This window comes from Oncorhynchus kisutch, linkage group LG16, assembly GCF_002021735.2.
Source record: "Oncorhynchus kisutch isolate 150728-3 linkage group LG16, Okis_V2, whole genome shotgun sequence".
In the NCBI taxonomy this organism is placed as follows: Eukaryota; Metazoa; Chordata; class Actinopteri; order Salmoniformes; family Salmonidae; genus Oncorhynchus; species Oncorhynchus kisutch.
In genome coordinates this window covers 35,530,367-35,554,641 of record NC_034189.2, presented here as the reverse complement: position 1 = coordinate 35,554,641, position 24,275 = coordinate 35,530,367, and the positions used below count along the sequence as shown (strand labels likewise).

At 43.1% G+C, this 24,275-nt stretch overlaps 1 protein-coding gene across 4 annotated transcripts in view; it reads right to left on the bottom strand.

Moving 5' to 3' along the window:
- Nucleotides 1–24,275, bottom strand: part of LOC109906638 (neural cell adhesion molecule 2) — a 400,741-nt gene that overhangs the window by 22,877 nt on the left and 353,589 nt on the right. For all 4 annotated transcript variants that reach the window (XM_031792278.1, XM_031792280.1, XM_020504449.2 and 1 more), the window contains exon 14: nucleotides 12,110–12,284. In XM_031792278.1, coding sequence (XP_031648138.1) covers nucleotides 12,110–12,284 — 175 coding nt within the window. The remainder of the gene's footprint in view (nucleotides 1–12,109; nucleotides 12,285–24,275) is intronic.

Below are 24,275 nucleotides of genomic sequence, written 5' to 3'. Positions count from 1 at the left end.
GCAAGGAAGAGAGGGAATAGAGACAGAAGGAGAGAGGAAGATTGAGTGAATGAGAGAAAGAGAGAGAGGGAAAGCCTTGTAGCTAGGAATGTAAATTAAAGTAGTGGGTTTTTAGTGTTGCATCATGGGACGTGAGGCAGCGGCAAACCTCTTTGATTGGATCAATATTTCTCCTCCGCCACGGGGCTCTCTCTGTCGGCAAAATGTATCTGAATTAATTTGAAGGTAGATGAGCCAAAGCTTAGTAGGTGGTAACTACTTTCCTGTCTCCCATTAAGAATGTTAGCTTGCATCCCAAATGGCACCCTATTCCCTTTATCGCGCACTACTTTTGACCAGGTAAGCGGTAGTGCAGTATATAGAGAATTGGGTGCAATTTGAGATGCCTGCTTTGCAAGTAATCCTCAAGGGTAAACAGAACAATAAAACATGTTTACCTTATTGACCTTTTCTCATCAAAACAGCGCAATGTCGTATTGAACTATTTTGCTCTCAGAGTACATTAAATCTCAGTTCAATTGTCTGTTTAAATATTTTGATGCAACACTCATTTGTGTATAAAATCATATGTGTTCAGATTACTGATAACTGCTCTGAGTGTGAATCTTAAGGTTGGTCAGGGCAAATCTTTGTGAAAGATTCAATAGATTTAGACAATAGTAATAATAATAATAGACAGCCTAATGTGGAGCTGTTTTCCTTTGGCGGTAGAGGTGAGGCCTTGAAGACCTTGTCAATGAATGCAATCAATTCAGCATTGGTAGTAATAAAACAGTTATACAAACAGGATGAATTTAACTAAATCAATTCAAATCAATTGAATAAAATAATCACACAAAAGCCATTGTGTTATGAAAAGAGAAAACTATGGAATACGCATACAAAAACAAAACAGAACAATAATGGATGATTGCTAAAAAAAAAACATCCTGAACAAAGGATATGGAGAAAATAATAATTTAAGGACATAGAAGAGACACAATTTACTTTGATTTACTCCTAGTTACCTTCTAAATAGCACATTATGAGAATTTCACTCCTTTGGTTTGGAGGCTGGTGGCTCTGGCCCTCTACGGCTTTAAACTTCTTGTATTCATAGTAATAAAACATTCCTATTCAATTATAGCCTCTTGAAGGACAGGGCAGATCCTTGTCGATCAAGACAATTACAGGAATAAAAAGAGAGACAAAAGATAGTGTAATTGCATCACTTTGAATGTCGTAGAGTTTGGGGGTTATAATTAAGGACACTTTTACCTGGTTGTAATCTGACATCTCTATAACTAGAAACCAGTTTACAAAATTTGCAGACTGGGTATGATGGTTCACTGACCTCGGTTCAAATAGTGGAAAGGACATTGTCAAAGCATATATAGTGAATTAGAAATAGTTAGTGATTGAAAATGGGGCATTCCAAGGGAGAGAACCCATTAACAGTGTCTTTTTTCCTTACAGTGGCACATACTCATTAAACCGTATCAATCTTTCCTGAGCTACTAGCTCAGCAGTCGTTTGCCTTGCATTCCATTGCGAGCCTGGTTTGATCTCTTTATTATTGGAGGGAATCAATGGACGTGAAGCAACACATTTCAAATAAGCGGGACCAAGGAAGGAAGGAAGCCAGGGGGAAATACATAACACTTTTTTACTTTTCGCACCTCCGATTTCCAATTTGCTGAGCAATAAGGTGAAATGAAAAAGAATCCTTGCCAAGTGAATGTAATTCAAATCTTGACAGAGACAAATGTCTATTAGGTGCCTTGCAACGTTCAAACGATGACAGCTGGGGTGTCTCAAGGTCTCGGGGTAGCTAGATCTCTCGACTGAAGACAATGAAAATAAAGAAAAAAGGAGGGAAAACGGAAAAGGGGAACAAGGAGAAGTCTTGTTCTGCTGTCAAGTGCCTCTGGGGTTAGCTGCTCTAGCTGCCTACCTTGTGTGTGTTCGAAATTCATTCCAATCTATTCCGCCAAATATATTACCTGGGTTCGGCTTCAAAACACAACTACTACTACTACTTCCTTTCAGAGTGCCGAATTGTGTCTGAGGTCATTGAGAATAACAGCGACCACATCAGTTTCAGAGCCCCAGTGAGAGGATAGAACTCTAAACCTTATAGCTTTTGATCTTACCCTCATAATCCAAGCAGTGACAAATCAGCTCATAGTAGCAGAAAAGACCGGAAATGACAAAGTTTGTTAAAATTCGCTAATTGTGCTTCTTTCTGGTCTTCTACTCTATATCCTATCAAACCGATGGCGATGTATATCAATTTCCCTGTCTGCTTATTCCATGTGATTAATCTTGAAAGCTCGTCCTATTGGCTCTTGATTTATTAGCCCATTAGCGGCTCAATTTGATAGTCTGTTAATGCTAGTCATCCTGCATCTCTCTCGGAGTGGGAGCCACCCGTATACAGCTACGTCTCTGACATCAACTCATTAGGCCCGAGCACTCATTGAGTTGGACTTGATTAGATCTGAGAGGTAGTCGGTCAATTAACGATGACAAAACGGGAGCCATTGATTGGGCGGAAACTTGCGGGTGCTAATGGTTTTTAGGGATAAACATCACTGTGAGTGGGTGTGTGTGTGACGCCATCATAGCTAGACTTGAGGGTCCAATTTGTGCTCTCTGCCATGGGGAAGTATTGCTACTCCATTAGAGAAAGCCTTGGAAGAGAATCAGCACACCCACACCAGATCCTCTTATTTAAGAGATAAGAGGAATGATGAGTCTCCACCATTACTAAGGCTGAATTAAAGAGCCTTAACATAGCTGAAGTACACTTCAATAATCAGGAAATGGAAAAACCATCAAAGACTATTATAATGTTGTTTAAAACTAGAGTGTTGTCCGGAGCAACATAGACTATGTTGTAAATCATTCTTCTCATGCCATTTCAAGCAAACTAAGAAGTGTATAACTTTGCACTTTAATGCTTGAATTGCATGTAATATTATAATATCTACTCTATAATGTCATTTTAAACATTCTCCATGCAGTTATGAGACATAATTGCCTTGACCAAAAGTTCACACTTTATCCCAGTGCATTTACAATGTTCCGTTTATACGGTATTCTACATCTCTTCCACATCCAAGACCAAAGGTCACAGAAACATTAGACACAGACGTTCAGGCACTTTCTCTTCTTAACCACTCTCCAACAATTCGTCAAGAATGATGACTCATGAAAAGGCCCCGAGATCTAGCCTGCACGCAACTCCAAAATGGCGAGCCCAAACGAAGCGTTACCGCCGAACACACTTTTAAAGAGCAAAGTACCCTCATTGCCGCTAGGGTTGTGGAACGAAATGGGGCCGGTTAGTTGGGCTCGATGGTGTGGTGATTGCTGTAAAGCACAGACAAAAGTGTTCCTGGGAAGGGAGAGTGATAGGGCCTAGAATCAGCCACTTGTTAAATCACAAAGCTCAAATGGCTCAAAATGGCCGCCTAAATGGGACGCCTGACAACCAAACGACTGTAATCATAGTGACTTGACATGGTCTGTCCTTTCGGAGAGTTTCTGTCATATTCAGAGGCTCCAGCAGGGATTATTGCCAAGAAATGTTAGAGAAAGTATGGAGCCCTTTGGGGGTCATGGTGGAGAAGAAATTAAACAGCCAGGTTAATCTGTTCCCTCTTTCTTTTTTATCTGTTCCCTTTGATTTTGTATTTGTCCCCTCTTCTTTTTATGTAGGCTATCATGACGGTCCCACGTGGCCAACAACATATTGCAGCCTAAATGCTTCAAATGGTGGTGATCAATGACCATTCAATAGCTTATTTTCATTTGCCTCCAAATCATAAGGGCATATTAGTAAAGGGGCATTTAAAACCACTCAAGGTGCAAATATGGTGCAATGATGCACTCTCATCCCTAGGCAGGAATTCCATCTGGCTCTGCTTCATGACCTTAGCTGTTCTATATCTATATTCTATATTATGTTCTTTCACAACCTACTCTAGCCTGGCAATTAGCTAATTTCCAGGTGAATGTATTGTCATTGCAACAAAGCAAATAGCTATCAGTTTTAGTTATGAACAAAGAGTTTGATGCACAATAAATTTGCATGCCTTTCCTTTCTGCCTCAGATGAGTCATATGCACAATTGTAAACAACATAAACACATCCAGGTGCTTGGATGCACCATGTTTTACTGGACTTATATATGGCCCTAACTTTATGCATGAGGGTAAGCACACAAAATTGACAACTGTTCATGTTGTCCAAGTTGCATAAATACGAGTTTGCACAAAGTGTAAACATACAGTACCAGTCAAAAGTCTGGACACAACCACTAATTCAGGTCAGATTTTCTACATCGTAGAATAATAGTGAAGGCATCAAAACTATGAAGAAACACATATGGAATCATGTAGTAACCAACATTTTTTAAACAAATCAAAATATGTTTTATATTTCAGATTCTTCAAAGTAGCCACCCTTTGCCTTGATGACAGCTTTGCACACTCTTGGCATTCTCTCAACCAGCTTCACCTGGAATGCTTTTCCAACAGTCTTGAAGGAGTTCCCACATATGCTGAGCACTTGTTGACTGCTTTTCCTTCACTCTGCTGTCCAACTCATCCCAAACCATCTCAATTGATTTGAGGTCGGATGATTGTGGAGGCCAGGTCATCTGATGCAGCACTCCATCACCCTCCTTCTTGGTCAAATAGCCCTTACACAGCCTGGAGGTGTGTTGGGTCATTGTCCTGTTGAAAAACAAGTGATAGCCCCACTAAGCACAAACCAGATGGGATTGCGTATCGCTGCAGAATGCTGTGGTAGCCATGCTGGTTAAGTGTGCCTTGCATTTTTTATTAATCACAGACACCAGCAAGGCACCCCCACATCACACCTCCTCTTCCATGCTTCACTGTGGGAATCACACATGCAGAGATCATCTGTTCACCTACTCTGCTTGTCACAAAGACACAGCGGTTAGAACCAAAAATCTCAAAGTTGGAATCAACCCGACCAAAGGACAGATTTGCACGGGTCTTATGTCCATTGCTCGTATTTCTTGGCCCAAGCAAGTATCTTCTTCTTATTGGTGTCCTTTAGCAGTGGTTTCTTTGTAACAATTCGACCATGAAGGCCTGATTCATGTAGTCTCCACAGAACAGTTGATGTTGAGATGTGTCTGTTACTTGAATTCTGTGAAGCATTTATTTGGGCTGTAATATCAGAGGCTGCTAACTCTAATAACTTATCCTCTGCAGCAGAGGTAACTCTGGGTCTTACTTTCCTGTGGTGGTCCTCATGAGAGCCAGTTTCATTATAGTGCTTGATGGTTTTTGCACTTGAAGAAACGCTCAAAGTTCTTGAAATTGACTGACTTTCATGTCTTAATTAAAGTAATTATGAACTGTCTTTTCTATTTGCTTATTTGAGCTGTTCTTGTCATAATATGAACTTGGTCTGTTACCAAATAGGGCTATCTTCTGTATGCCACCCCATACCTTGTCACAACTGATTGGCTCAAACGCAATTAAGAAGGAAAGAAATTCCACTAATTAACTTTTAAAAAGGCACACCTGTTAATTGAAATGCATTCCAGGTGACTACCTCATGAAGCTGGTTGAGAGAATGCCAGGTGTGCAATGCTGTCATCAGGACAAAGAGTGACTACTTTGAAGAATCTCAAATATATATATATTTACACTTTTTTGGCTACTACATGATACCATATGTGCTATTTCATAGTTTTGATGTCTTCACTATGATCCTCCAATGTAGAAAATAGTAAAAATAAAGAAAAATCCTTGAATGAGAAGGTGTGTCCAAACTTTTGACTGGTACTGTCCATCATTCAGTTATGACTGAAATGACTTTGGTTAATTGAGGGGGGTTTCACACCCATTACCTATTATTTGCCCTTGTGATTTGGAGGCATATGAAAACACTGAAACTGGAAATAAGCTATTAAATGTTAAGTAATCATCACCATTTGAAACATGCAATTTACTAAATATAATGATATATATGTATATATGCTATATATATATACAGTGCCTTGCGAAAGTATTTGGCCCCCTTGAACTTTGCGACCTTTTGCCACATTTCAGGCTTCAAACATAAAGATATAAAACTGTATTTTTTTGTGAAGAATCAACAACAAGTGGGACACAATCATGAAGTGGAACGACATTTATTGGATATTTCTAACTTTTTTAACAAATCAAAAACTGAAAAATTGGGCGTGCAAAATTATTCAGCCCCTTTACTTTCAGTGCAGCAAACTCTCTCCAGAAGTTCAGTGAGGATCTCTGAATGATCCGATGTTGACCTAAATGACTAATGATGATAAATACAATCCACCTGTGTGTAATCAAGTCTCCATATAAATGCACCTGCACTGTGATAGTCTCAGAGGTCCGTTAAAAGCGCAGAGAGCATCATGAAGAACAAGGAACACACCAGGCAGGTCCGAGATACTGTTGTGAAGAAGTTTAAAGCCGGATTTGGATACAAAAAGATTTCCCAAGCTTTAAACATCCCAAGGAGCACTGTGCAAGCGATAATATTGAAATGGAAGGAGTATCAGACCACTGCAAATCTACCAAGACCTGGCCGTCCCTCTAAACTTTCAGCTCATACAAGGAGAAGACTGATCAGAGATGCAGCCAAGAGGCCCATGATCACTCTGGATGAACTGCAGAGATCTACAGCTGAGGTGGGAGACTCTGTCCATAGGACAACAATCAGTCGTATATTGCACAAATCTGGCCTTTATGGAAGAGTGGCAAGAAGAAAGCCATTTCTTAAAGATATCCATAAAAAAGTGTTGTTTAAAGTTTGCCACAAGCCACCTGGGAGACACACCAAACATGTGGAAGAAGGTGCTCTGGTCAGATGAAACCAAAATTGAACTTTTTGGCAACAATGCAAAACGTTATGTTTGGCGTAAAAGCAACACAGCTCATCACCCTGAACACACCATCCCCACTGTCAAACATGGTGGTGGCAGCATCATGGTTTGGGCCTGCTTTTCTTCAGCAGGGACAGGGAAGATGGTTAAAATTGATGGGAAGATGGATGGAGCCAAATACAGGACCATTCTGGAAGAAAACCTGATGGAGTCTGCAAAAGACCTGAGACTGGGACGGAGATTTGTCTTCCAACAAGACAATGATCCAAAACATAAGGCAAAATCTACAATGGAATGGTTCAAAAATAAACATATCCAGGTGTTAGAATGGCCAAGTCAAAGTCCAGACCTGAATCCAATCGAGAATCTGTGGAAAGAACTGAAAACTGCTGTTCACAAATGTTCTCCATCCAACCTCACTGAGCTCGAGCTGTTTTGCAAGGAGGAATGGGAAAACATTTCAGTCTCTCGATGTGCAAAACTGATAGAGACATACCCCAAGCGACTTACAGCTGTAATCGCAGCAAAAGGTGGCGCTACAAAGTATTAACTTAAGGGGGCTGAATAATTTTGCACGCCCAATTTTTCAGTTTTTGATTTGTTAAAAAAGTTGGAAATATCCAATAAATGTCGTTCCACTTCATGATTGTGTCCCACTTGTTGTTGATTCTTCACAAAAAAATACAGTTTTATATCTTTATGTTTGAAGCCTGAAATGTGTCAAAAGTCCGCAAAGTTCAAGGGGGCCGAATACTTTCGCAAGGCACTGTATATGCTGCCATATGTTTTCGGCAAGTAGGAACAACATATTAGTCGACACAAGGAGAACATGGAACAAATAAAACATCTGAGGGAATGGATAAAAAAAAACTAGGGAACGGATTTGCCTGCCAATCTTTTTTTTCTCCACCATGATCCCTAAGTGGCACCGTAAGAAAGTAGACATTTTCACAGCATTTCTAGGCTGCTTCCCCAACATAGTTAATTTCCAAACTGAAATGACTCTTGATGAAAGTTGAGTGTTTTGTATGTACATGCTTGTGAGTTTTTTTTTGGGGGGTGGGGGGATGGGGGGGCGTGTTCAAGATAATTGGCTGTACATTGGCTGTACATCACCTTGTCCTGAAAAAAGAAACAGAATTCATGAGAGATGCAGTTGCATTAATGGGCATCATTATTATTTTGATAGCAACAGTAGTGTTGTACTACAATAGTTTAAGCATGCATATGTTGTATTCTTCCAAAATCAAGGGGAATATTTTAGAAGTTTACATTACCAGTGAAGAGTGGTTCAACTTACAACTTTAATGATCCTTTAAAGGTGTTATAAGGAGCACATAGTTTGCGGGCGTTTCTGTTATGTTCTTTTCAATGTATTTAAACCAGCACCACTGGTGTGTGTTAGAAGTGAGTAGTATATGATATTGTACAGGAGAATGACTACCTGTTTGGTAGCTTTAAACAGAGACAAACACTCGCCATATCATTCAACATACAAAATGTTCCGTTCCATTCACATCCATCAGGCCATATGGTAAACACATATGAAGGCATAAAACCAAGATGGATGCCAAAAATCCTACAGAAGGTAGATCATTCAAAAAGAAACAGCCGGGAAGAGACAGGAGGGAAATAGGGAAGACTCTATAGTGATTCAGGAGGTCTAAAGTGAGTGGTGCTATGATTTAAGAAGGATAGAGGGAAAGGAACCAAGGGTAGAGTGGCAATCAATGACATTTTTCAAAGGGGAGTTCATGGATGGAAAAAAAGTACGGGAGAGGGGAGGTGTAGTGGCAGTTCATTGCAAGACAATCTAGGAGAGAAAAAGAAAGGGAGGAGGGGCGGAAAAAAGAAAAGCAACCATTTCAGACCCAGGGAATGCATAATGCATAAAGAGGGAGAATTGAATAGAGATTGTTTAGAAAAGAAACACAGAGAGGCATATAGTAGATCCTTGGAGGTTATACAGCATATCAGATACACTGCAGGTAGGCATCTTAATGGTGTCACTACCATATCAAAAGTTAAACCATTTGGATGTGGTCAGTGGAGGGAACTATTCAGAAGGTTGCAATAATAAATATAATGAATAGAGCTGTCACGAATCCCTATTCAACAGACAACCATATCTATTCTACATAATACATTTATCTTATTTTTCTTTAACATTTCAACCTCCTGAATAGACCCCACAGATGGCGATTAATGACGAATACTGACAGGTGACAGGACTCCATTGTCATTGGTCAATTTTGGCCACTCCTTTCCCTCTCATTGGACCCTTCAACAGGAAATAAACTGGGATTAAAAGAAAACTATTTGTTGTTGTTTTTTTGCCCCCGGTCTCTCTCACCCTCTGTTTGCTATCGAGAGGGGACAGCCAATCGATGTGACTCGGCTTAAGCACTGTGTTCATAGCCTTGTTTTCCATTTAAGGAGCATACACACACACACACACACACACACACACACACACACACACACACACACACACACACACACACAGGCAGTTTAGCCACTCCAGTAATGAGAGAGGCAAACATTCGCTCCTTCATGAGCAGCAGCAGAAACGACCTACGCAACAAAAAGAATCAGGCTCCACAGGGGGGCATATATATGGAAGTGGTGATTCACTGTAAACTGTTCCCTTTGTGATGGTTTGTGTATGTGTGTGTGGTCTTACATAAAACTCTGGGGACTGTTTGATAATGATAAGCATCCTACAGTCGGCCTCTTCTCTCCCAGGAACATTGAGAGGCACAGACAGATATGCTTATCAAACAGCATGGCCTAATCAAACCAACGCTCTCTGCGTTTGATCCTGCTCCCTTTTCCCACACATAACCCCAATAGAAAGTGATTTGAGTCTGTGCTCATAACTCTACAGTGGGTTTACCTGGGTGACTAGGTACAGTACAGTGCCTTCAGAAAGTATTCGGACCCCTTGACTTTTTCCACATTTTGTTACGTTATAGCCTTATTCTACAATTGATTCAGTATTTTTTCCCCTCATCAATCTACACACAATACCCCATAATGACAAAGCAAAAACAGGTTTTAGAATGTTTTTCCCATTTATAAAAAATGAAAAACTGATATCACATTTACATAGGTATTCAGACCCTTTTCTCAGTACTTTGTTGAAGCACATTTGGCAGCGATTACAGCATTGAGTCTGTCAGGCTTGATGGGGAGTGTTGCTGCGCATCTATTTTGAGGTCTCTCCAGAGATGTTCGATCGAGTTCAAGTCCGGGATCTGGCTAGAGAGGACATTAAGAGACCTTTCCTGAAGCCACTCCTGCGTTGTCTTGGCTGTGTCATTAGGGTCATTATCCTGTTGGATGGTGAACCTTCGCGCCAGTCTGAGGTCCTGAGCGCTCTGGAGCAGGTTTTCATCAAGGATCTCTCTGTACTTTGCTCTGTTCATATTTGCCTCGATCCTGACTAGTCTCAGAGTCCCTACAGCTGAAAAACATCCCCACAGCATGAGTCATTGAGCTGACCAACCAGTGCTCCCGCACATTGGCTAACCGGGCTATCTGCATTGTGTCCCGCCACCCACCAACCGCTAACCCCTCTTTTACGCTACTGCTACTATCTGTTCATCGTATATGCATAGTTACTTTAACCATATCTACATGTACATACTACCTTAATCAGCCTGACTAACCGGTGTCTGTATGTAGCCTTGCTACTTTTATAGCCTAGCGACTGTATATAGCCTGTCTTTTTACTGTTGTTTTATTTCTTTACTTACCTATTGTTCACCTAATACCTTTTTTGCACTATTGGTTAGAGCCTGTAAGTAAGCATTTCACTGTAAGGTCTACAACTTTGATTTGCTGCCAACACCATGCTTCACCAATGGGATGGTGCCAGGTTTCCTCCAGACGTGACGCTTGGCATTCTGGCCAAAGAGTTTAATCTTAGTTTCATCAGACCAGAGAATCTTGTTTCTCATGGTCTGAGAGTCTTAGGTGCTGTTTGGCAAACTCCAAGCAGGCTGTCATGTGCCTTTTACTGAGCAGTGGCTTCTGTCTGGCCACTCTTACCATAAAGGCCTGATTGGTGGAGTGCTGCAGAGATGGTGGTCCTCCTGGAAGGTTCTCCCATCTCTACAGAGGAGCTCTAGATCTCTGACAGAGTGACCACCAGGTTCTTGGTCACCTCCCTGACCAAGGCCCTTCTCCGCCAATTGCTATGTACAGTGTGTGCAAATGTAGAAGAGTAGAGAGATAGGCAATAAATAAGCCATAGAGGCGATTGCTCAGTTTGGCTGGGCGGCCAGCATTAGGAAGAGTCTTGGTGGTTCCAAACATCTTCCATTTAAGAATGAACTGTGTTCATGGGGACCTTCAATGCTTCCATTTTTTTTTTTGGTACCCTTGCCCTGATCTGTGCCTCGACACAATCCTGTCTTGGAGCTCTACGGACAATTCCTTCGACCTCATGGCTTGGTAGTTGCTCTGACATGCAATGTCAAATGTGGGACCTTATATAGACAGGTTTGTACCTTTCCAAATCATGATCAATCAATTGAATTTACCACAGGTGTACTCTAATCAAGTTGTAGAAACATCTCAAGGATAGGATGAGGCAGGATAGGAGGCACCTTGGCTCAATTGTGGGTCTCATTGCAAAGGAGCTGAATACTTATGTAAATAAGGTATTTCTGTTTTTATTTTTAATACATTTGCAAACATTTCTAAAAACCTGTTTTCACTTTCTCATTATGGGGTATTGTGTGTATTTTTTTATATTTTTTATCCATTTTAGAATAAGGCTGTAACATACATTTTTGTTTTTAAGTCAAGGGGTCTGAATACTTTCCGAAGGCACTGTATGTGTTTGCGCCCAGCAGTGTGTGTCACAGGAGGCTGGTAAGGGGAGGACAGCTCATAATAATGAATGGAATGGAGTAAATGGAATGGTATTAAACACATGGAAACCAGCTGTGTAATGTGTTTGAGACCATTCCATTAATTCCATTCCAGACATTACTATGAGCCCATCCTGCCCATTTAAAGTGTCACCAGCCACCACTAGTATGTGTGTGTGTGTGCGTGCAGGCATCTGTAAGTGTCAGTGAATATAAACACAACTTTGTGTCTGTCTGTGTGCAGAACTGTCTTTGTGTGTGTGTTTGTCTAAGGATTTTTGTCAGTATGTGTGCACATGATGGTCTGTGTATGCATGCTTGAACATGCAGGTCCCACAACTGTTTGTACCTATGATGTCGGGTTTCTGGGGCATGAAGAACTGGTAGAAGGTGGGCTCCGAAAGGCCCTTGACGTTGCGAGCTGTGATCTCCACCTCGTAGCGCATGTTCCACTGCAGCGGCTGCAGCAGGGCAAAGTCATGCTGCCCCGACACCAGCTTCGTCATCCACTGCTCCTCCTTGTCCTATGGAGAAGGGGAGGAGGGTGGACAGAGCAGAGGGAGAGAAGCAAAGAGAGAGAAAGGGGGAGGAGAATATGGAAGGGAGAGAGATAGAGGGTTAGATGGGGAACGGGGTATTGAGGGAGGGAGGGGGAAAGAAGAAAGGATGAGAGAGAGAGAGAGAGTTAAAGACAGTATGAGAACAAGTATGCTCAATAAGTTACACCCTTTGTATACACTTCATTTTTATATGTTCAAATTCAAATCAAATATAGATCAAAGTACACTACATGGCCAAAAGTAGGTGCACTCCCCTTAAAATGTGTGGATTTAGCTATTTCAGCTACAACCGTTGCTGACAGTTATTTTAAACTTGAGCATGCGATCTCCATAGACAAACACTGACAGTAGAATGGCCTTACTGTGACTTTCAACGTTGCACCGTCATAGGATGCCACCTTTCCAACAAGTCAGTTTGTCAAAGTTCTGCCCTGGTCAACTGTAAGTGCTGTTATTATGAAGTGGAAACATCTAGGAGCAACAACGGCTCAGCCGTGAAGTGGTAGGCCACACAAACTCATCACTACCAAGTTCCAAACCGCCTCTGTAAGCAACGTCAGCACAATAACTGTTTGTCGGGTGCTTCATGAAATTAGTTTCCATGGCTGAGTAGCCGCACACAAGACATCGGCCGGAGTGGTGTAAAACTTGCCGCCTTTGGACTCTGGAGCAGTGGAAACACGTTCCCTGGAGTGATGAATCACACTTCGCCATCTAGCAGTCCAACAGACACAACTGAGTTTTGCAGATGCCAAGAGATTGCTGCATAGCGCCAAATGTAAATTTTGGTGGAAGGGGAATAATGGTCTGGGGCTCTTTTTCAATGTTCGGGCTAATCCCCTTAGTTCCAGTGAAGGGAAATCTTAACGCTACAGCATACAATTACATTCCAAACAATTCTGTGCTTACAACTTTATGGCAACAGTTAGGGGGAAGGCCCTTTCCTATATCTGCATGACAATGCCCCCGTGCAAAAAGTGAGGTCCATACAGAAATGGTTTGTTGAGATCAGTGTGGAAGAACTTGACTGACCTGCACAGAGCCCTGGACTGAACCCCATGAAACACCTTTTGGCTGAATTGGTACACCGACTGCGAGCCTCACTAATGCTCTTGTGGCTGAATGGAAGCAAGTCCCCTCAGCAATGTTCCAGCATCTAGTGGAAAGCCATTCCAGAAGAGTGGAGGCTGGCAAAGGGGGGACCAACTCCATATTAATGCCCATGATTTTGGAATGAGATGTTAGACGAGCAGATGTCCACATACTTTTGGCCATGGCCATAACGTAATTACATTGTGAGTGTTCCTAACCTTTATGTTTGTCTGAAAAAATCGGAGAAAATATTATTTTGAGCCAGAGTCAAGAACATCATTGTAATAGATCCAAATCAAATCCAGTTTTATTTGTCACATGCTTAATAAACAACAGGTTTAGACTAACAGTGGTATGTTTTGTTTCTTACTTCCGAGCAAAGCAGAGAGAAAAATGTGTGAGGAGCATGTGTGATGAGTCAAAAGAGTTAGTGCAAGAAGTGTCAATGCTAGTCCAGGTAGCAATTTGGTTAACTATTTAGCAGTCTTATGGCTTGGGGGTAGAAGCTGTTCAGAGTCGTGTTGGTTCCAAACTTATTGCATCCGTGCCACTTCCTATGCGGTAGCACAGTCTATGACTTCGGTGGCTGGAGTCTTTGACAATTTTTACGGCCTTCCTCTGATACCGCATAGTATAGAGTTCCTGGATGGCAGGAAGCTCGGCCCCAGTGATGTACTGGGCCGTAATTACTAACCTCTGCAGAGCCTTGCAGTCGGATGCCAAGTAGTTTCCATACCAACTGGTGATGCAGCCAGTCAAAATGCTCTCATTGGTGCAGTTGTAGATCTGAGGGCCCATGACAAATCTTTTCAGCCTCCTGAGGGTCGGGAAGAGGCATTGTAGTGCCTTCTTCACAATGTGTTGGTGTGTGTGGACCATGATAGATCCTTAGTGATGTGGACACCGAGGAACATGAAGCTCTCGACCCGCTCCACTACAGCCCCATCAATTTGAATGGGGGTGTGCTCATCCCTCCGTTTCCTGTAGTCCACAATCAGCTCCTTTGTCTTGCTGACATTGAGAGAGAGCTTGTTGTCATGGCACCACAATGCCAGGTCTCTGACCTCCTCCCTATAGGCTGTCTTATCGTCGTCGGGGATCAGGCCTACCACCATCATGTCATCTACAAACTTAATGATGGTGTTGGAGTCGTGCGCAGCCACGCAGTCGTGGATGAATAGGCAGTACAAGAGCGGGCAAATGGATACAAAGAGTGGAATCATGCCATATTTGGACTAAATGCTCAACAAGGTTGGAAAGTTGTTATATCATTTCAACAAAAGACAATTTGTCAATTGGACAAATAAAAGTAAACATCTGCTAATTGCACTGTGGATATATTAGACTTCAGAATTGCCTGGGGGGCATACCTATATTTCACTGTACAGCCTTACCTATGGATTACGGAACATACCGGACCAATTTTTCTCTCCATGTCCCTGGATTTCAACTGCTCTCTGGACATTCATACCCGGATCTCACAGCTAGCTAGCTGCTATCCGTGTGACTATCGGCTTTCGTCGATTCCGGAGCAAACATCAATTATTCCGTAGCTAGTCAGCTCCGTCAATCACTCCTGATTTCCATCAATCACTCCTGGGCTGCAGTCACCTATCCGGACCCGTTTTACTGCCTACGCGGAGCCCCACCGGGCCTTCACAACTGGACTACCGACGTTATCTACCCGAAGGAGATCCGGCTAGCTCCTCCGTCGTGACGTTACCTGAACGCCCATCTGCGGCCTGCTAACCGTTAGCTGTTTTACCGGCTGCTATCTGAATAGACAATCGGACAATTTATTTATTTTTATTATTATTATGTTTTCTTCTTGGGCCTCTATAACTATATCTATTGTTTTTATTTTTGTTGTTGTTGTGTGATTTGGACTAATCCCCTCTACCACACGGAACCCCACTAATCTACTGACGGAACGCAAGAGGTGGCTAACAACAGACCTCCATCCTATGCTAGCTTGCTACCGATGGCCTGGCTAGCTGTCTAAATCGCCGTGAACCCCAACCAACCTCTCCACTCACTGGACCCTTTTGATCACTCGACTAAGCATGCCTCTCCTTAATGTCAATATGTCTTGTCCATTGCTGTTCTGGTTAGTGTTTATTGGCTTATTTCACTGTAGAGCCTCTAGTCCTGCTCACTATACCTTATCCAACCTATTAGTTCCACCACCCACACATGCAATGACATCTCCTGGTTTCAATGATGTTTCTAGAGACAATATCTCTCTCTTCATCACTCAATACCTAGGTTTACCTCCACTGTATTCACATCCTACCATACCTTTGTCTGTACATTATACCTTGATGCTATTTTATCGCCCCCAGAAACCTCCTTTTACTCTCTGTTCCAGATGTTCTAGATGACCAATTCTTATTGCTTTTAGCCGCACCCTTATTCTACTCCTACTATGTTCCTCTGGCAACGTAGAGGTGAATCCAGGCCCTGTAGTGCCTAGCTCCACTCCTATTCCCCAGGCGCTCTCTTTTGACGACTTCTGTAACCGTAATAGCCTTGGTTTCATGCATGTTAACATCAGAAGCCTCCTCCCTAAGTTTGTTCTATTCACTGCTTTAGCACACTCTGCCAACCCGGATGATCTAGCTGTGTCTGAATCCTGGCTTAGGAAGACCACCAAAAATTCTGAAATTTTAATTCCAAACTACAACATTTTCAGACAAGATAGAACTGCCAAAGGGGGCGGTGTTGCAATCTATTGCAAAGATAGCCTGCAGAGTACTGTCCTACTATCCAGGTCTGTACCCAAACAATTTGAACTTCTACTTTTAAAAATCCACCTCTCTAAAAACAAGTCTCTCACCGTTGCCGCCTGCTATAGACCACCCTCTGCCCCCAGCTGTGCTCTGGACACCATATGTGAACTGATTGCCCCCCATCTATCTTCAGAGCTCGTGCTGCTAGGCGACCTAAACTGGAACATGCTTAACACCCCAGCCATCCTACAATCTAAACTTGATGCCCTCAATCTCACACAAATTATCAATGAACCTACCAGGTACCTCCCCAAAGCCTTAAACACGGGCACCCTCATAGATATCATCCTAACCAACTTCCCCTCTAAATACACCTCTGCTGTCTTCAACCAAGATCTCAGCGATCACTGCCTCATTGCCTGCATGAGTGAGAGTCTTATTTCTGGAGAGAGTAATTTTCAAAATTAGTAAAGTCCATGGAGAATAAGAACACCTCCTCCCAGCTTCCCACTGCACTGAACATAGGAAACACTGTCACCACTGATAAATCCACCATAATTGAGAATTTCAATAAGCATTTTTCTACGGCTGGCCATGCTTTCCACCTGGCTACTCCTACCCCGGTCAACAGCACTGCACCCCCAACAGCAACTCGCCCAAGCCTTCCCCATTTCTCCTTCTCCCAAATCCATTCAGCTGATGTTCTGAAAGAGCTGCAAAATCTGGACCCCTACAAATCAGCTGGGCTAGACAATCTGGACCCTTTCTTTCTAAAATTATCTGCCGAAATTGTTGCCACCCCTTTTACTAGCCTGTTCAACCTCTCTTTCGTGTCATCTGAGATTCCCAAAGATTGGAAAGCAGCTGCGGTCATCCCCCTCTTCAAAGGGGGGGACACTCTTGACCCAAACTGCTACAGACCTATATCTATCCTACCATGCCTGATCCACCTCTACGCAGACGACACCATTCTGTATACTTCTGGCCCTTCTTTGGACACTGTGTTAACAACCCTCCAGGCAAGCTTCAATGCCATACAACTCTCCTTCCGTGGCCTCCAATTGCTCTTAAATACAAGTAAAACTAAATGCATGCTCTTCAACCGATCGCTACCTGCACCTACACGCCTGTCCAACACTACTCTGGACGGCTCTAACTTAGAATACGTGGACAACTACAAATACTTAGGTGTCTGGTTAGACTGTAAACTCTCCTTCCAGATCCATATCAAACATCTCCAATCCAAAGTTAAATCTAGAATTGGCTTCCTATTTCGCAACAGAGCATCCTTCACTCATGCTGCCAAACATACCCTTGTAAAACTGACCATCCTACCAATCCTCGACTTTGGCGATGTCATTTACAAAATAGCCTCCAATACCCTACTCAACAAATTGGATGCAGTCTATCACAGTGCAATCCGTTTTGTCACCAAAGCCCCATATACTACCCACCATTGCGACCTGTACGCTCTCGTTGGCTGGCCCTCGCTTCATACTCGTCGCCAAACCCACTGGCTCCATGTCATCTACAAGATCCTGCTAGGTAAAGTCCCCCCTTATCTCAGCTCGCTGGTCACCATAGCATCTCCCACCTGTAGCACACGCTCCAGCAGGTATATCTCTCTAGTCACCCCCAAAACCAATTCTTTCTTTGGCCGCCTCTCCTTCCAGTTCTCTGCTGCCAATGACTGGAACGAACTACAAAAATCTCTGAAACTGGAAACACTTATCTCCCTCACTAGCTTTAAGCACCAACTGTCAGAGCAGCTCACAGATTACTGCACCTGTACATAGCCCACCTATAATTTAGCCCAAACAACTACCTCTTTCCCAACTGTATTTAATAAAAAAAAAAATTTTGCTCCTTTGCACCCCATTATTTGTATTTCTACTCTGCACATTCTTCCATTGCAAAACTACCATTCCAGTGTTTTACTTGCTATATTGTATTTACTTTGCCACCATGGCCTTTTTTTGCCTTTACCTCCCTTCTCACCTCATTTGCTCACATTGTATATAGACTTGTTTATACTGTATTATTGACTGTATGTTTGTTTTACTCCATGTGTAACTCTGCGTCGTTGTATCTGTCGAACTGCTTTGCTTTATCTTGGCCAGGTCGCAATTGTAAATGAGAACTTGTTCTCAACTTGCCTACCTGGTTAAATAAAGGTAAAATAAAAAATTTAATAAAATCAAAGAAATAGAGTATCAGTCTACTTAGCAACACCCACAGATCACAACTGTGAAGAGTTTACATAAATATTAGTGTCACAGCTCTTATTGAGGGAATTTGACGACACTATTTCATTGATCCACAATCCAAAGGTAAGGCTGTACAATGCAATTTGGATGTCCAATAGGATACACATAGTAGGTTGACTGATAAGCTTACTATGGATCATTTCACAGTGGTTTCAGAGTCCTGCAATGAGATACATGTCACGCCCTGGTCTTAGTATTTTGTGTTTTCTTTATTTATTTGGTCAGGCCAAGGTGTGACATGGGTTTATTTGTGTTGTGTTTATGTATGGGTTTTTTTCGTAGGTTTTGGGATTGTGGCTTAGTGGGGTGTTCTAGCAAAGTCTATGGTTGCCTGAGGCGGTTCTCAATCAGAGGCAGGTGATTCTCGTTGTCTCTGATTGGGAACCATATTTAGGCAGCCATATTCTTTGAGTGTTTCGTGGGTGATTGTTCCTGTCTCTGTGTTATAGTTGTCACCAGATAGGCTGTATAGGTTTTCACATTCCGTTTGTTGTTTTGTATTGTTCGTATTTCATCGTCATTAAAGATGTCTCGATTTAACCACGCTGCATTTTGGTCCGACTCTCCTTCGACGGAAGAAAACCGTAACAATACAACGCTAAAAGTTGTGTTCTATGGGTGTCACTGAGTAGACCGCACATGAGCTTGGCAAAAGGGGGCATGATTTGTTGACATGTTTTGAAAGGGATTAGTTGGCTTATAGGGCCAGTTGCTCTTGAAAAAAAAATGTGATTTTCCTTTTTTCAGCACAACATGAAGGAATGCACAGGAAATAGCTTAGTGATGCCCTACTAAGAATGCAGGTAAAAACACATTTGCAATACTCATAGCAACCTGAGGGCCCAGGAAAAATATTTTCAGCCTCCTGAGGGGGGAAGAGCCATTGTTGTGCCTTCTTCAAGACTGTTTTGGTGTTTGTGGACCATGTTAACTCCTTAGTGATGTGGACACCAAGGAACCTGAAGCTCTCGACCCACTCCTCTGCAGCCCTGTCAATGAGGATGGGGGCATACTTGGCCCTACATGTCTTGTAGTCCACGATCAGCCCTTTCATCTTGCTGACATTGAGGGAGAGGTTGTTGTTCTGGAAACACACTGCCAGGTCACTGACCTCTTCCCTATAGGCTGTCTCATCGTCTTAAGTGATCAGGCCTACACCCGTCATGCCGTCAGCAAACTTGGTGACGGTGACGGTGATGGTGATGGAGTCGTGCACGGCCATGCAGTCGTGGGTGAAGAGGGATTACAGGAGGGGACTAAGCACGGACCCCTGAGGGGCCCCCGTGTATGAGGATCAGCGTGGCAGATGTGTTTTTGCCTACCCTCATCGCCTGGGTTCAGCCCGTCAGCAAGTCCAGGATCCAGTTGCAGATGGAGGTGTTCGGTCCCTGGATCATGAGCTTAGTGATGAGCTTAGAGGGCACTATTGTGTTGAACACTGAGCTATAATCAATGAACAGCATTCTTACATAAGTGTTCCTCTTGTCCAGGTGGGAGAGGGCAGCGTGAAGTGCAATAGCAATTGCGCCATCTGTGAATCTGTTGGGGCAGTATGCAAATTAGAGTGGGTCTAGGGTTTCTGGGATGGTGGTGTTGATGTGAGCAATGACCAGCCTTTCAAAGCACTTCATGGCTACATATGGGTGTTACGGGTCAGTAGTCATTTAGGCAGGTTATCTTAGTGTCCTTGGGCACAGGCACTATGGTGGTCTACTTAAAACATGTTGGTATTACAGACTCGGACAGGGAGATACTGAAAATGTCAGTGAAAACACTTGCCAGTTGATCAGCGCATGCTCGCAGTACACGTCCTGGTAATCTGTCTGTTCCTGCGGCTTTGTGAATGTTGACCTGGGGTAGGTCTTACTCACATCGGCTGCGAAGAGCGCAATCACACAGTCTTCCAGAACAGCTAGTGCTCTCATGCATGTTTCAGTGTTATTTGCCTCATGGCGAGCATATAAGTAGTTTAGCTCGTCTAGTAGGCTTGTGTCACTGGGCAGCTCTCGGCTGTGCTTCCCTTTGTAGTCTGTAATGGTTTGCAAGCTCTGCCACATCCGATGAGCATCAGAGCCGGTGTAGTACAATTCAATCTTAGTCCTGTATTGATGCTTTGCCTGTTTGATGGTTCGTCGGTGGGCATAGCGGGATTTCTTATAAGCTTCCGGGTTAGAGTCCCGGTCCTTGAAAGCGGCAGCTCTAGCATTTAGCTCAGTGCAGATGCTGCCTGTAATCCATGGCTTCTGGTTGGGGTATGTATGTACGGTCACTGTGGGGACGACATCATAAATGCACTTATTGGGGAAGCCAATGACTGATGTGGTGTACTTCTCAATGCCATCGGAGGAATCCCATAACATATTCCAGTCTGTGCTAGAAAAACAGGCCTGTAGCTTAGCATCTGCTTCCTCTGACCACTTTTTTATTGATCTAGTCACTGGTGCTTCCTGCCTTAATTTTTGCTTGTAAACAGGAATCAGGAGGATAGAATTATGGTCAGATTTGAAAAATGGAGGGCGAGGGAGAGCTTTGCATGTGTCTCTGTTTGTGGAGTGTATGTGGTACGGGGTTCTTTGTCCTCTGGTTGCACATTTCACATGCTGATAAAAATTTGGTAAAACGGATGTAAGTTTCCCTGCATTAAAGTCCCTGGCTACTAGGAGCGCCACCTCTGGGTGAGCGTTTTCTTGTTTGCTTATGGTGGAATACTGCTCATTCAGTGCTGTCTTAGTGCCAGCCTCTGACTGTGGTGGTATGTAAACAGCTATGAAGAATACAAATGAAAACTCTCTCAGTAGGTAGTGTGGTCTCCAGCTTATCATGAGATATTCTACCTCAGGCGAGCAATAGCTTGAGACTTCCTTAGATATCATGCACCAGCTGTTATTTACAAAAATACATAGTCCGCTGCCCCTTATCTTAACAGATGCCGCTGTTCTATCCTGCTGGTACATCGTATAATCAGCCACTGTATGTTGATATTGTCGTTGTTCAGCCACGACTCCGTGAAGCATAAGATGTTATGCTGTTTTTAATGTCCTGTTGGTAGTTTAATCTTCCTCGTAACTCGTCGATTTTATTCTCCAAGGACTACACGTTTGCTAGCAGAATGGAGGAAAGTGGGGGTTTATTGGAGTGCCTACAAATTCTCAGAAGGAAGCCCACCCTTTGGCCCCTCTTTCTCCACCTTTTCTTCACGCAGATCCCCGGGATCGGGGCCTGTTCCTGAGGAAGCAGTATATCCTTCGCGTCGGGCTCGTCAGAGTTGTGAAAGGAAAAAAGGAATTCTGCTAGTCCATGGAGAGTAATCGCAGTCCTGATGTCTCCAAGTTATTTTTGATCATAAGACACGGTAGCGGCAACATTATGTACAAAGTAAGTTAAAAAACTAGTTACAAACAATGCAAATAAACAAACAAAAAAACACAATCGGCTCGGGGTACGTAAAACGTATGTCTTCTTCTCTGGCGCCATAAGCCCACAATCTGGTTTGACCTATCTCTGTCCCATGAGGTGTTCCACCATTCATGTGGATCTCTCTTCTCCTGTAGCTCCAAGGCATAGTGTTTGGTCTCCTCCATTATGTTTCGCACCAGCTCCTCTGTAAGAAACAGCATGAAGCACTCCGCCTCGGAGGGAGAGGGCAAGCCGGCTTTGCACTCCAGACTGGGACACATCAAAGCCAACTGCAGGGCCAGGAGGGGTGAAATGGCTGGCAGCCTTCCAATTACCACAGAGTTCCAGCACCACCAGCATCAGAGGGGGGGCCTTGGACTTCGTCAGTGGGCAAGGAGTCCTCAGATTCAGGGTTCAACAACCAGAAGGTTGGGGGGCGGGCAGCTCCTCACTGTCACTGTCAGAGTATGATTCCTCACTTTCATACTCAGACTCATTGTCAGAATTCACCAAAATCTCCAGAACTTCTGCATTTGTGAGTTGGCTCCTTTTGAAGGACATTGCTAATGCCACAGCTTAGCCTACTAGCTACATACATAAACAACAACACTGAATGGCTCTAAGTGCGTGTCAGTGGTGATGTGATTGGCTGTCGGTGTGGTGATACTGATGATTTGTCTCCACAGATAGTTTGTTTACAATCAGGTCAGGTGAATTAGCGTGGCAGGTTAGGGCAGGGGTGAGCAACTCCAGTCCTCAAGGGCCTGATTGGTGTCACACTTTTTCTCCATCCCTAGCAAACACAGCTGATTAATCAAATTGCATTCTAATCTGAAGATCATGATTAGGTGAGCATTGGAGTCAGGTGTGTTTGCTGGAGCTGGGGCAAAACTGACACCAATCAGGCCCTTGAGGACTGGAATTTCCCACCCCTGGGTTAGGGGAACTAACGCATCAGGTTAGGTGAATTTAAGTAGGAGTATAAGAGAATAATGTTAAGGTTAACGAAAAAGGTTAGGCTTAGGTTTAGTTACAATGCTAACTGTTGTCCCCGATGTGACCACTAGATTGAGCTGCTGTAGGCCTAGCTCCTCCATCTAGTCGCAACTGTAGAAATGCAAGCAAACCATCTGTGACGACAAATCATCAGTATCATAACACCGGCAAGCCCAACTTCGTTTGGGGAAAATTGGTTGTCTGGCGATAATTCAGTCATTTTTATTCACATATTTTCAAGTTCTGGTGACAAATCATGCATTCCGATTCTTGCATAGATTGAAATGGACACATACAGTGCATTCGGAAAGTATTCAAGCCCCTTGACATTTTCCTTTTTTTCCCCCTTTTCTTTTTACAATACAGCCATATTCTAAAATTGATTTTTTTTTTTTTATCAATCTACACACAATACCCCATAATGACAGAGTAAAAACAGGTTTTTTGATTTTTTGGCAAATATATAAAAATGAAAAAATGAAAAAACGTATTTACATAAGTATACAGACCCTTTGCTATGAGACTTGAAATTGATCTCAGGTGCATCCTGTTTCCATTGATTATCCTTGAGATGTTTCTGCAACTTGATTGGAGTCCACCTGTAGTAAATTCAATTGATTGGACATGATTTGGAAAGGCACACACATGTCTATATAAGGTCCCACAGTTGACATTGCATGTCAGAGCAGAAACCAAGGCCTGAGGTTAAAGGAATTGTCTGTAGAGCTTGGAGACAGGATTGTGTCGAGGCACAGAACTGGGGAAGGGTACCAAAACATTTCTGCAGCATTGAAGGTCCCCAAGACCACATTGGCTTGCATCATTCTTAAAGGGAAGAAATTTGGAACCACTAAGACTCTTCCTAGAGCTGGCTGGTTGGCCAAACTGTAAATGAGAATTTGTTCTCAACTGGTCTACCTGGTATAAAAATCAGGGTGAAGGGCTTTGTTCAGGATGGTGACCAAGAACCCAATGGTCACTGACAGAGCTCCAGAGTTCCTCTGTGGAGATTGGAGAACATTCCAGAAGGAAAAACATCTCTGCAGCACTCCACCAATTAATGCTTTTATTTATTTAACTAGGAAAAAAAATAGAATTTACAATGATGGCCTACCCCGGCCAATGCTGGGCCAATTGTGCACACCCCTATGGGACTCCCAAACACATCTGGATGTGATGCAGTCTGGATTTGAACCAGGTACTGCAGTGATGCCTCTTGCACTGGGATGCAGTATCTTAGACCACTGCACCACTCAAGGAGCCTAATCTGGCATTTATGGTAGAGTGGCCAGACGGAAGCCACTCCTCAGTAAAAGGCACATTACAGCCTGCTTGGAGTTTTCCAAATGGCACCTAAAGGACTCTCAGACCATGAGAAACAAGATTCTCTGGTTTGATGAAACTAAGATTGAGTTCTCTGGCATGAATGCAAAGTGTCACATCTGGAGGAAACCTGGCACCATTCCTAAGGTGAA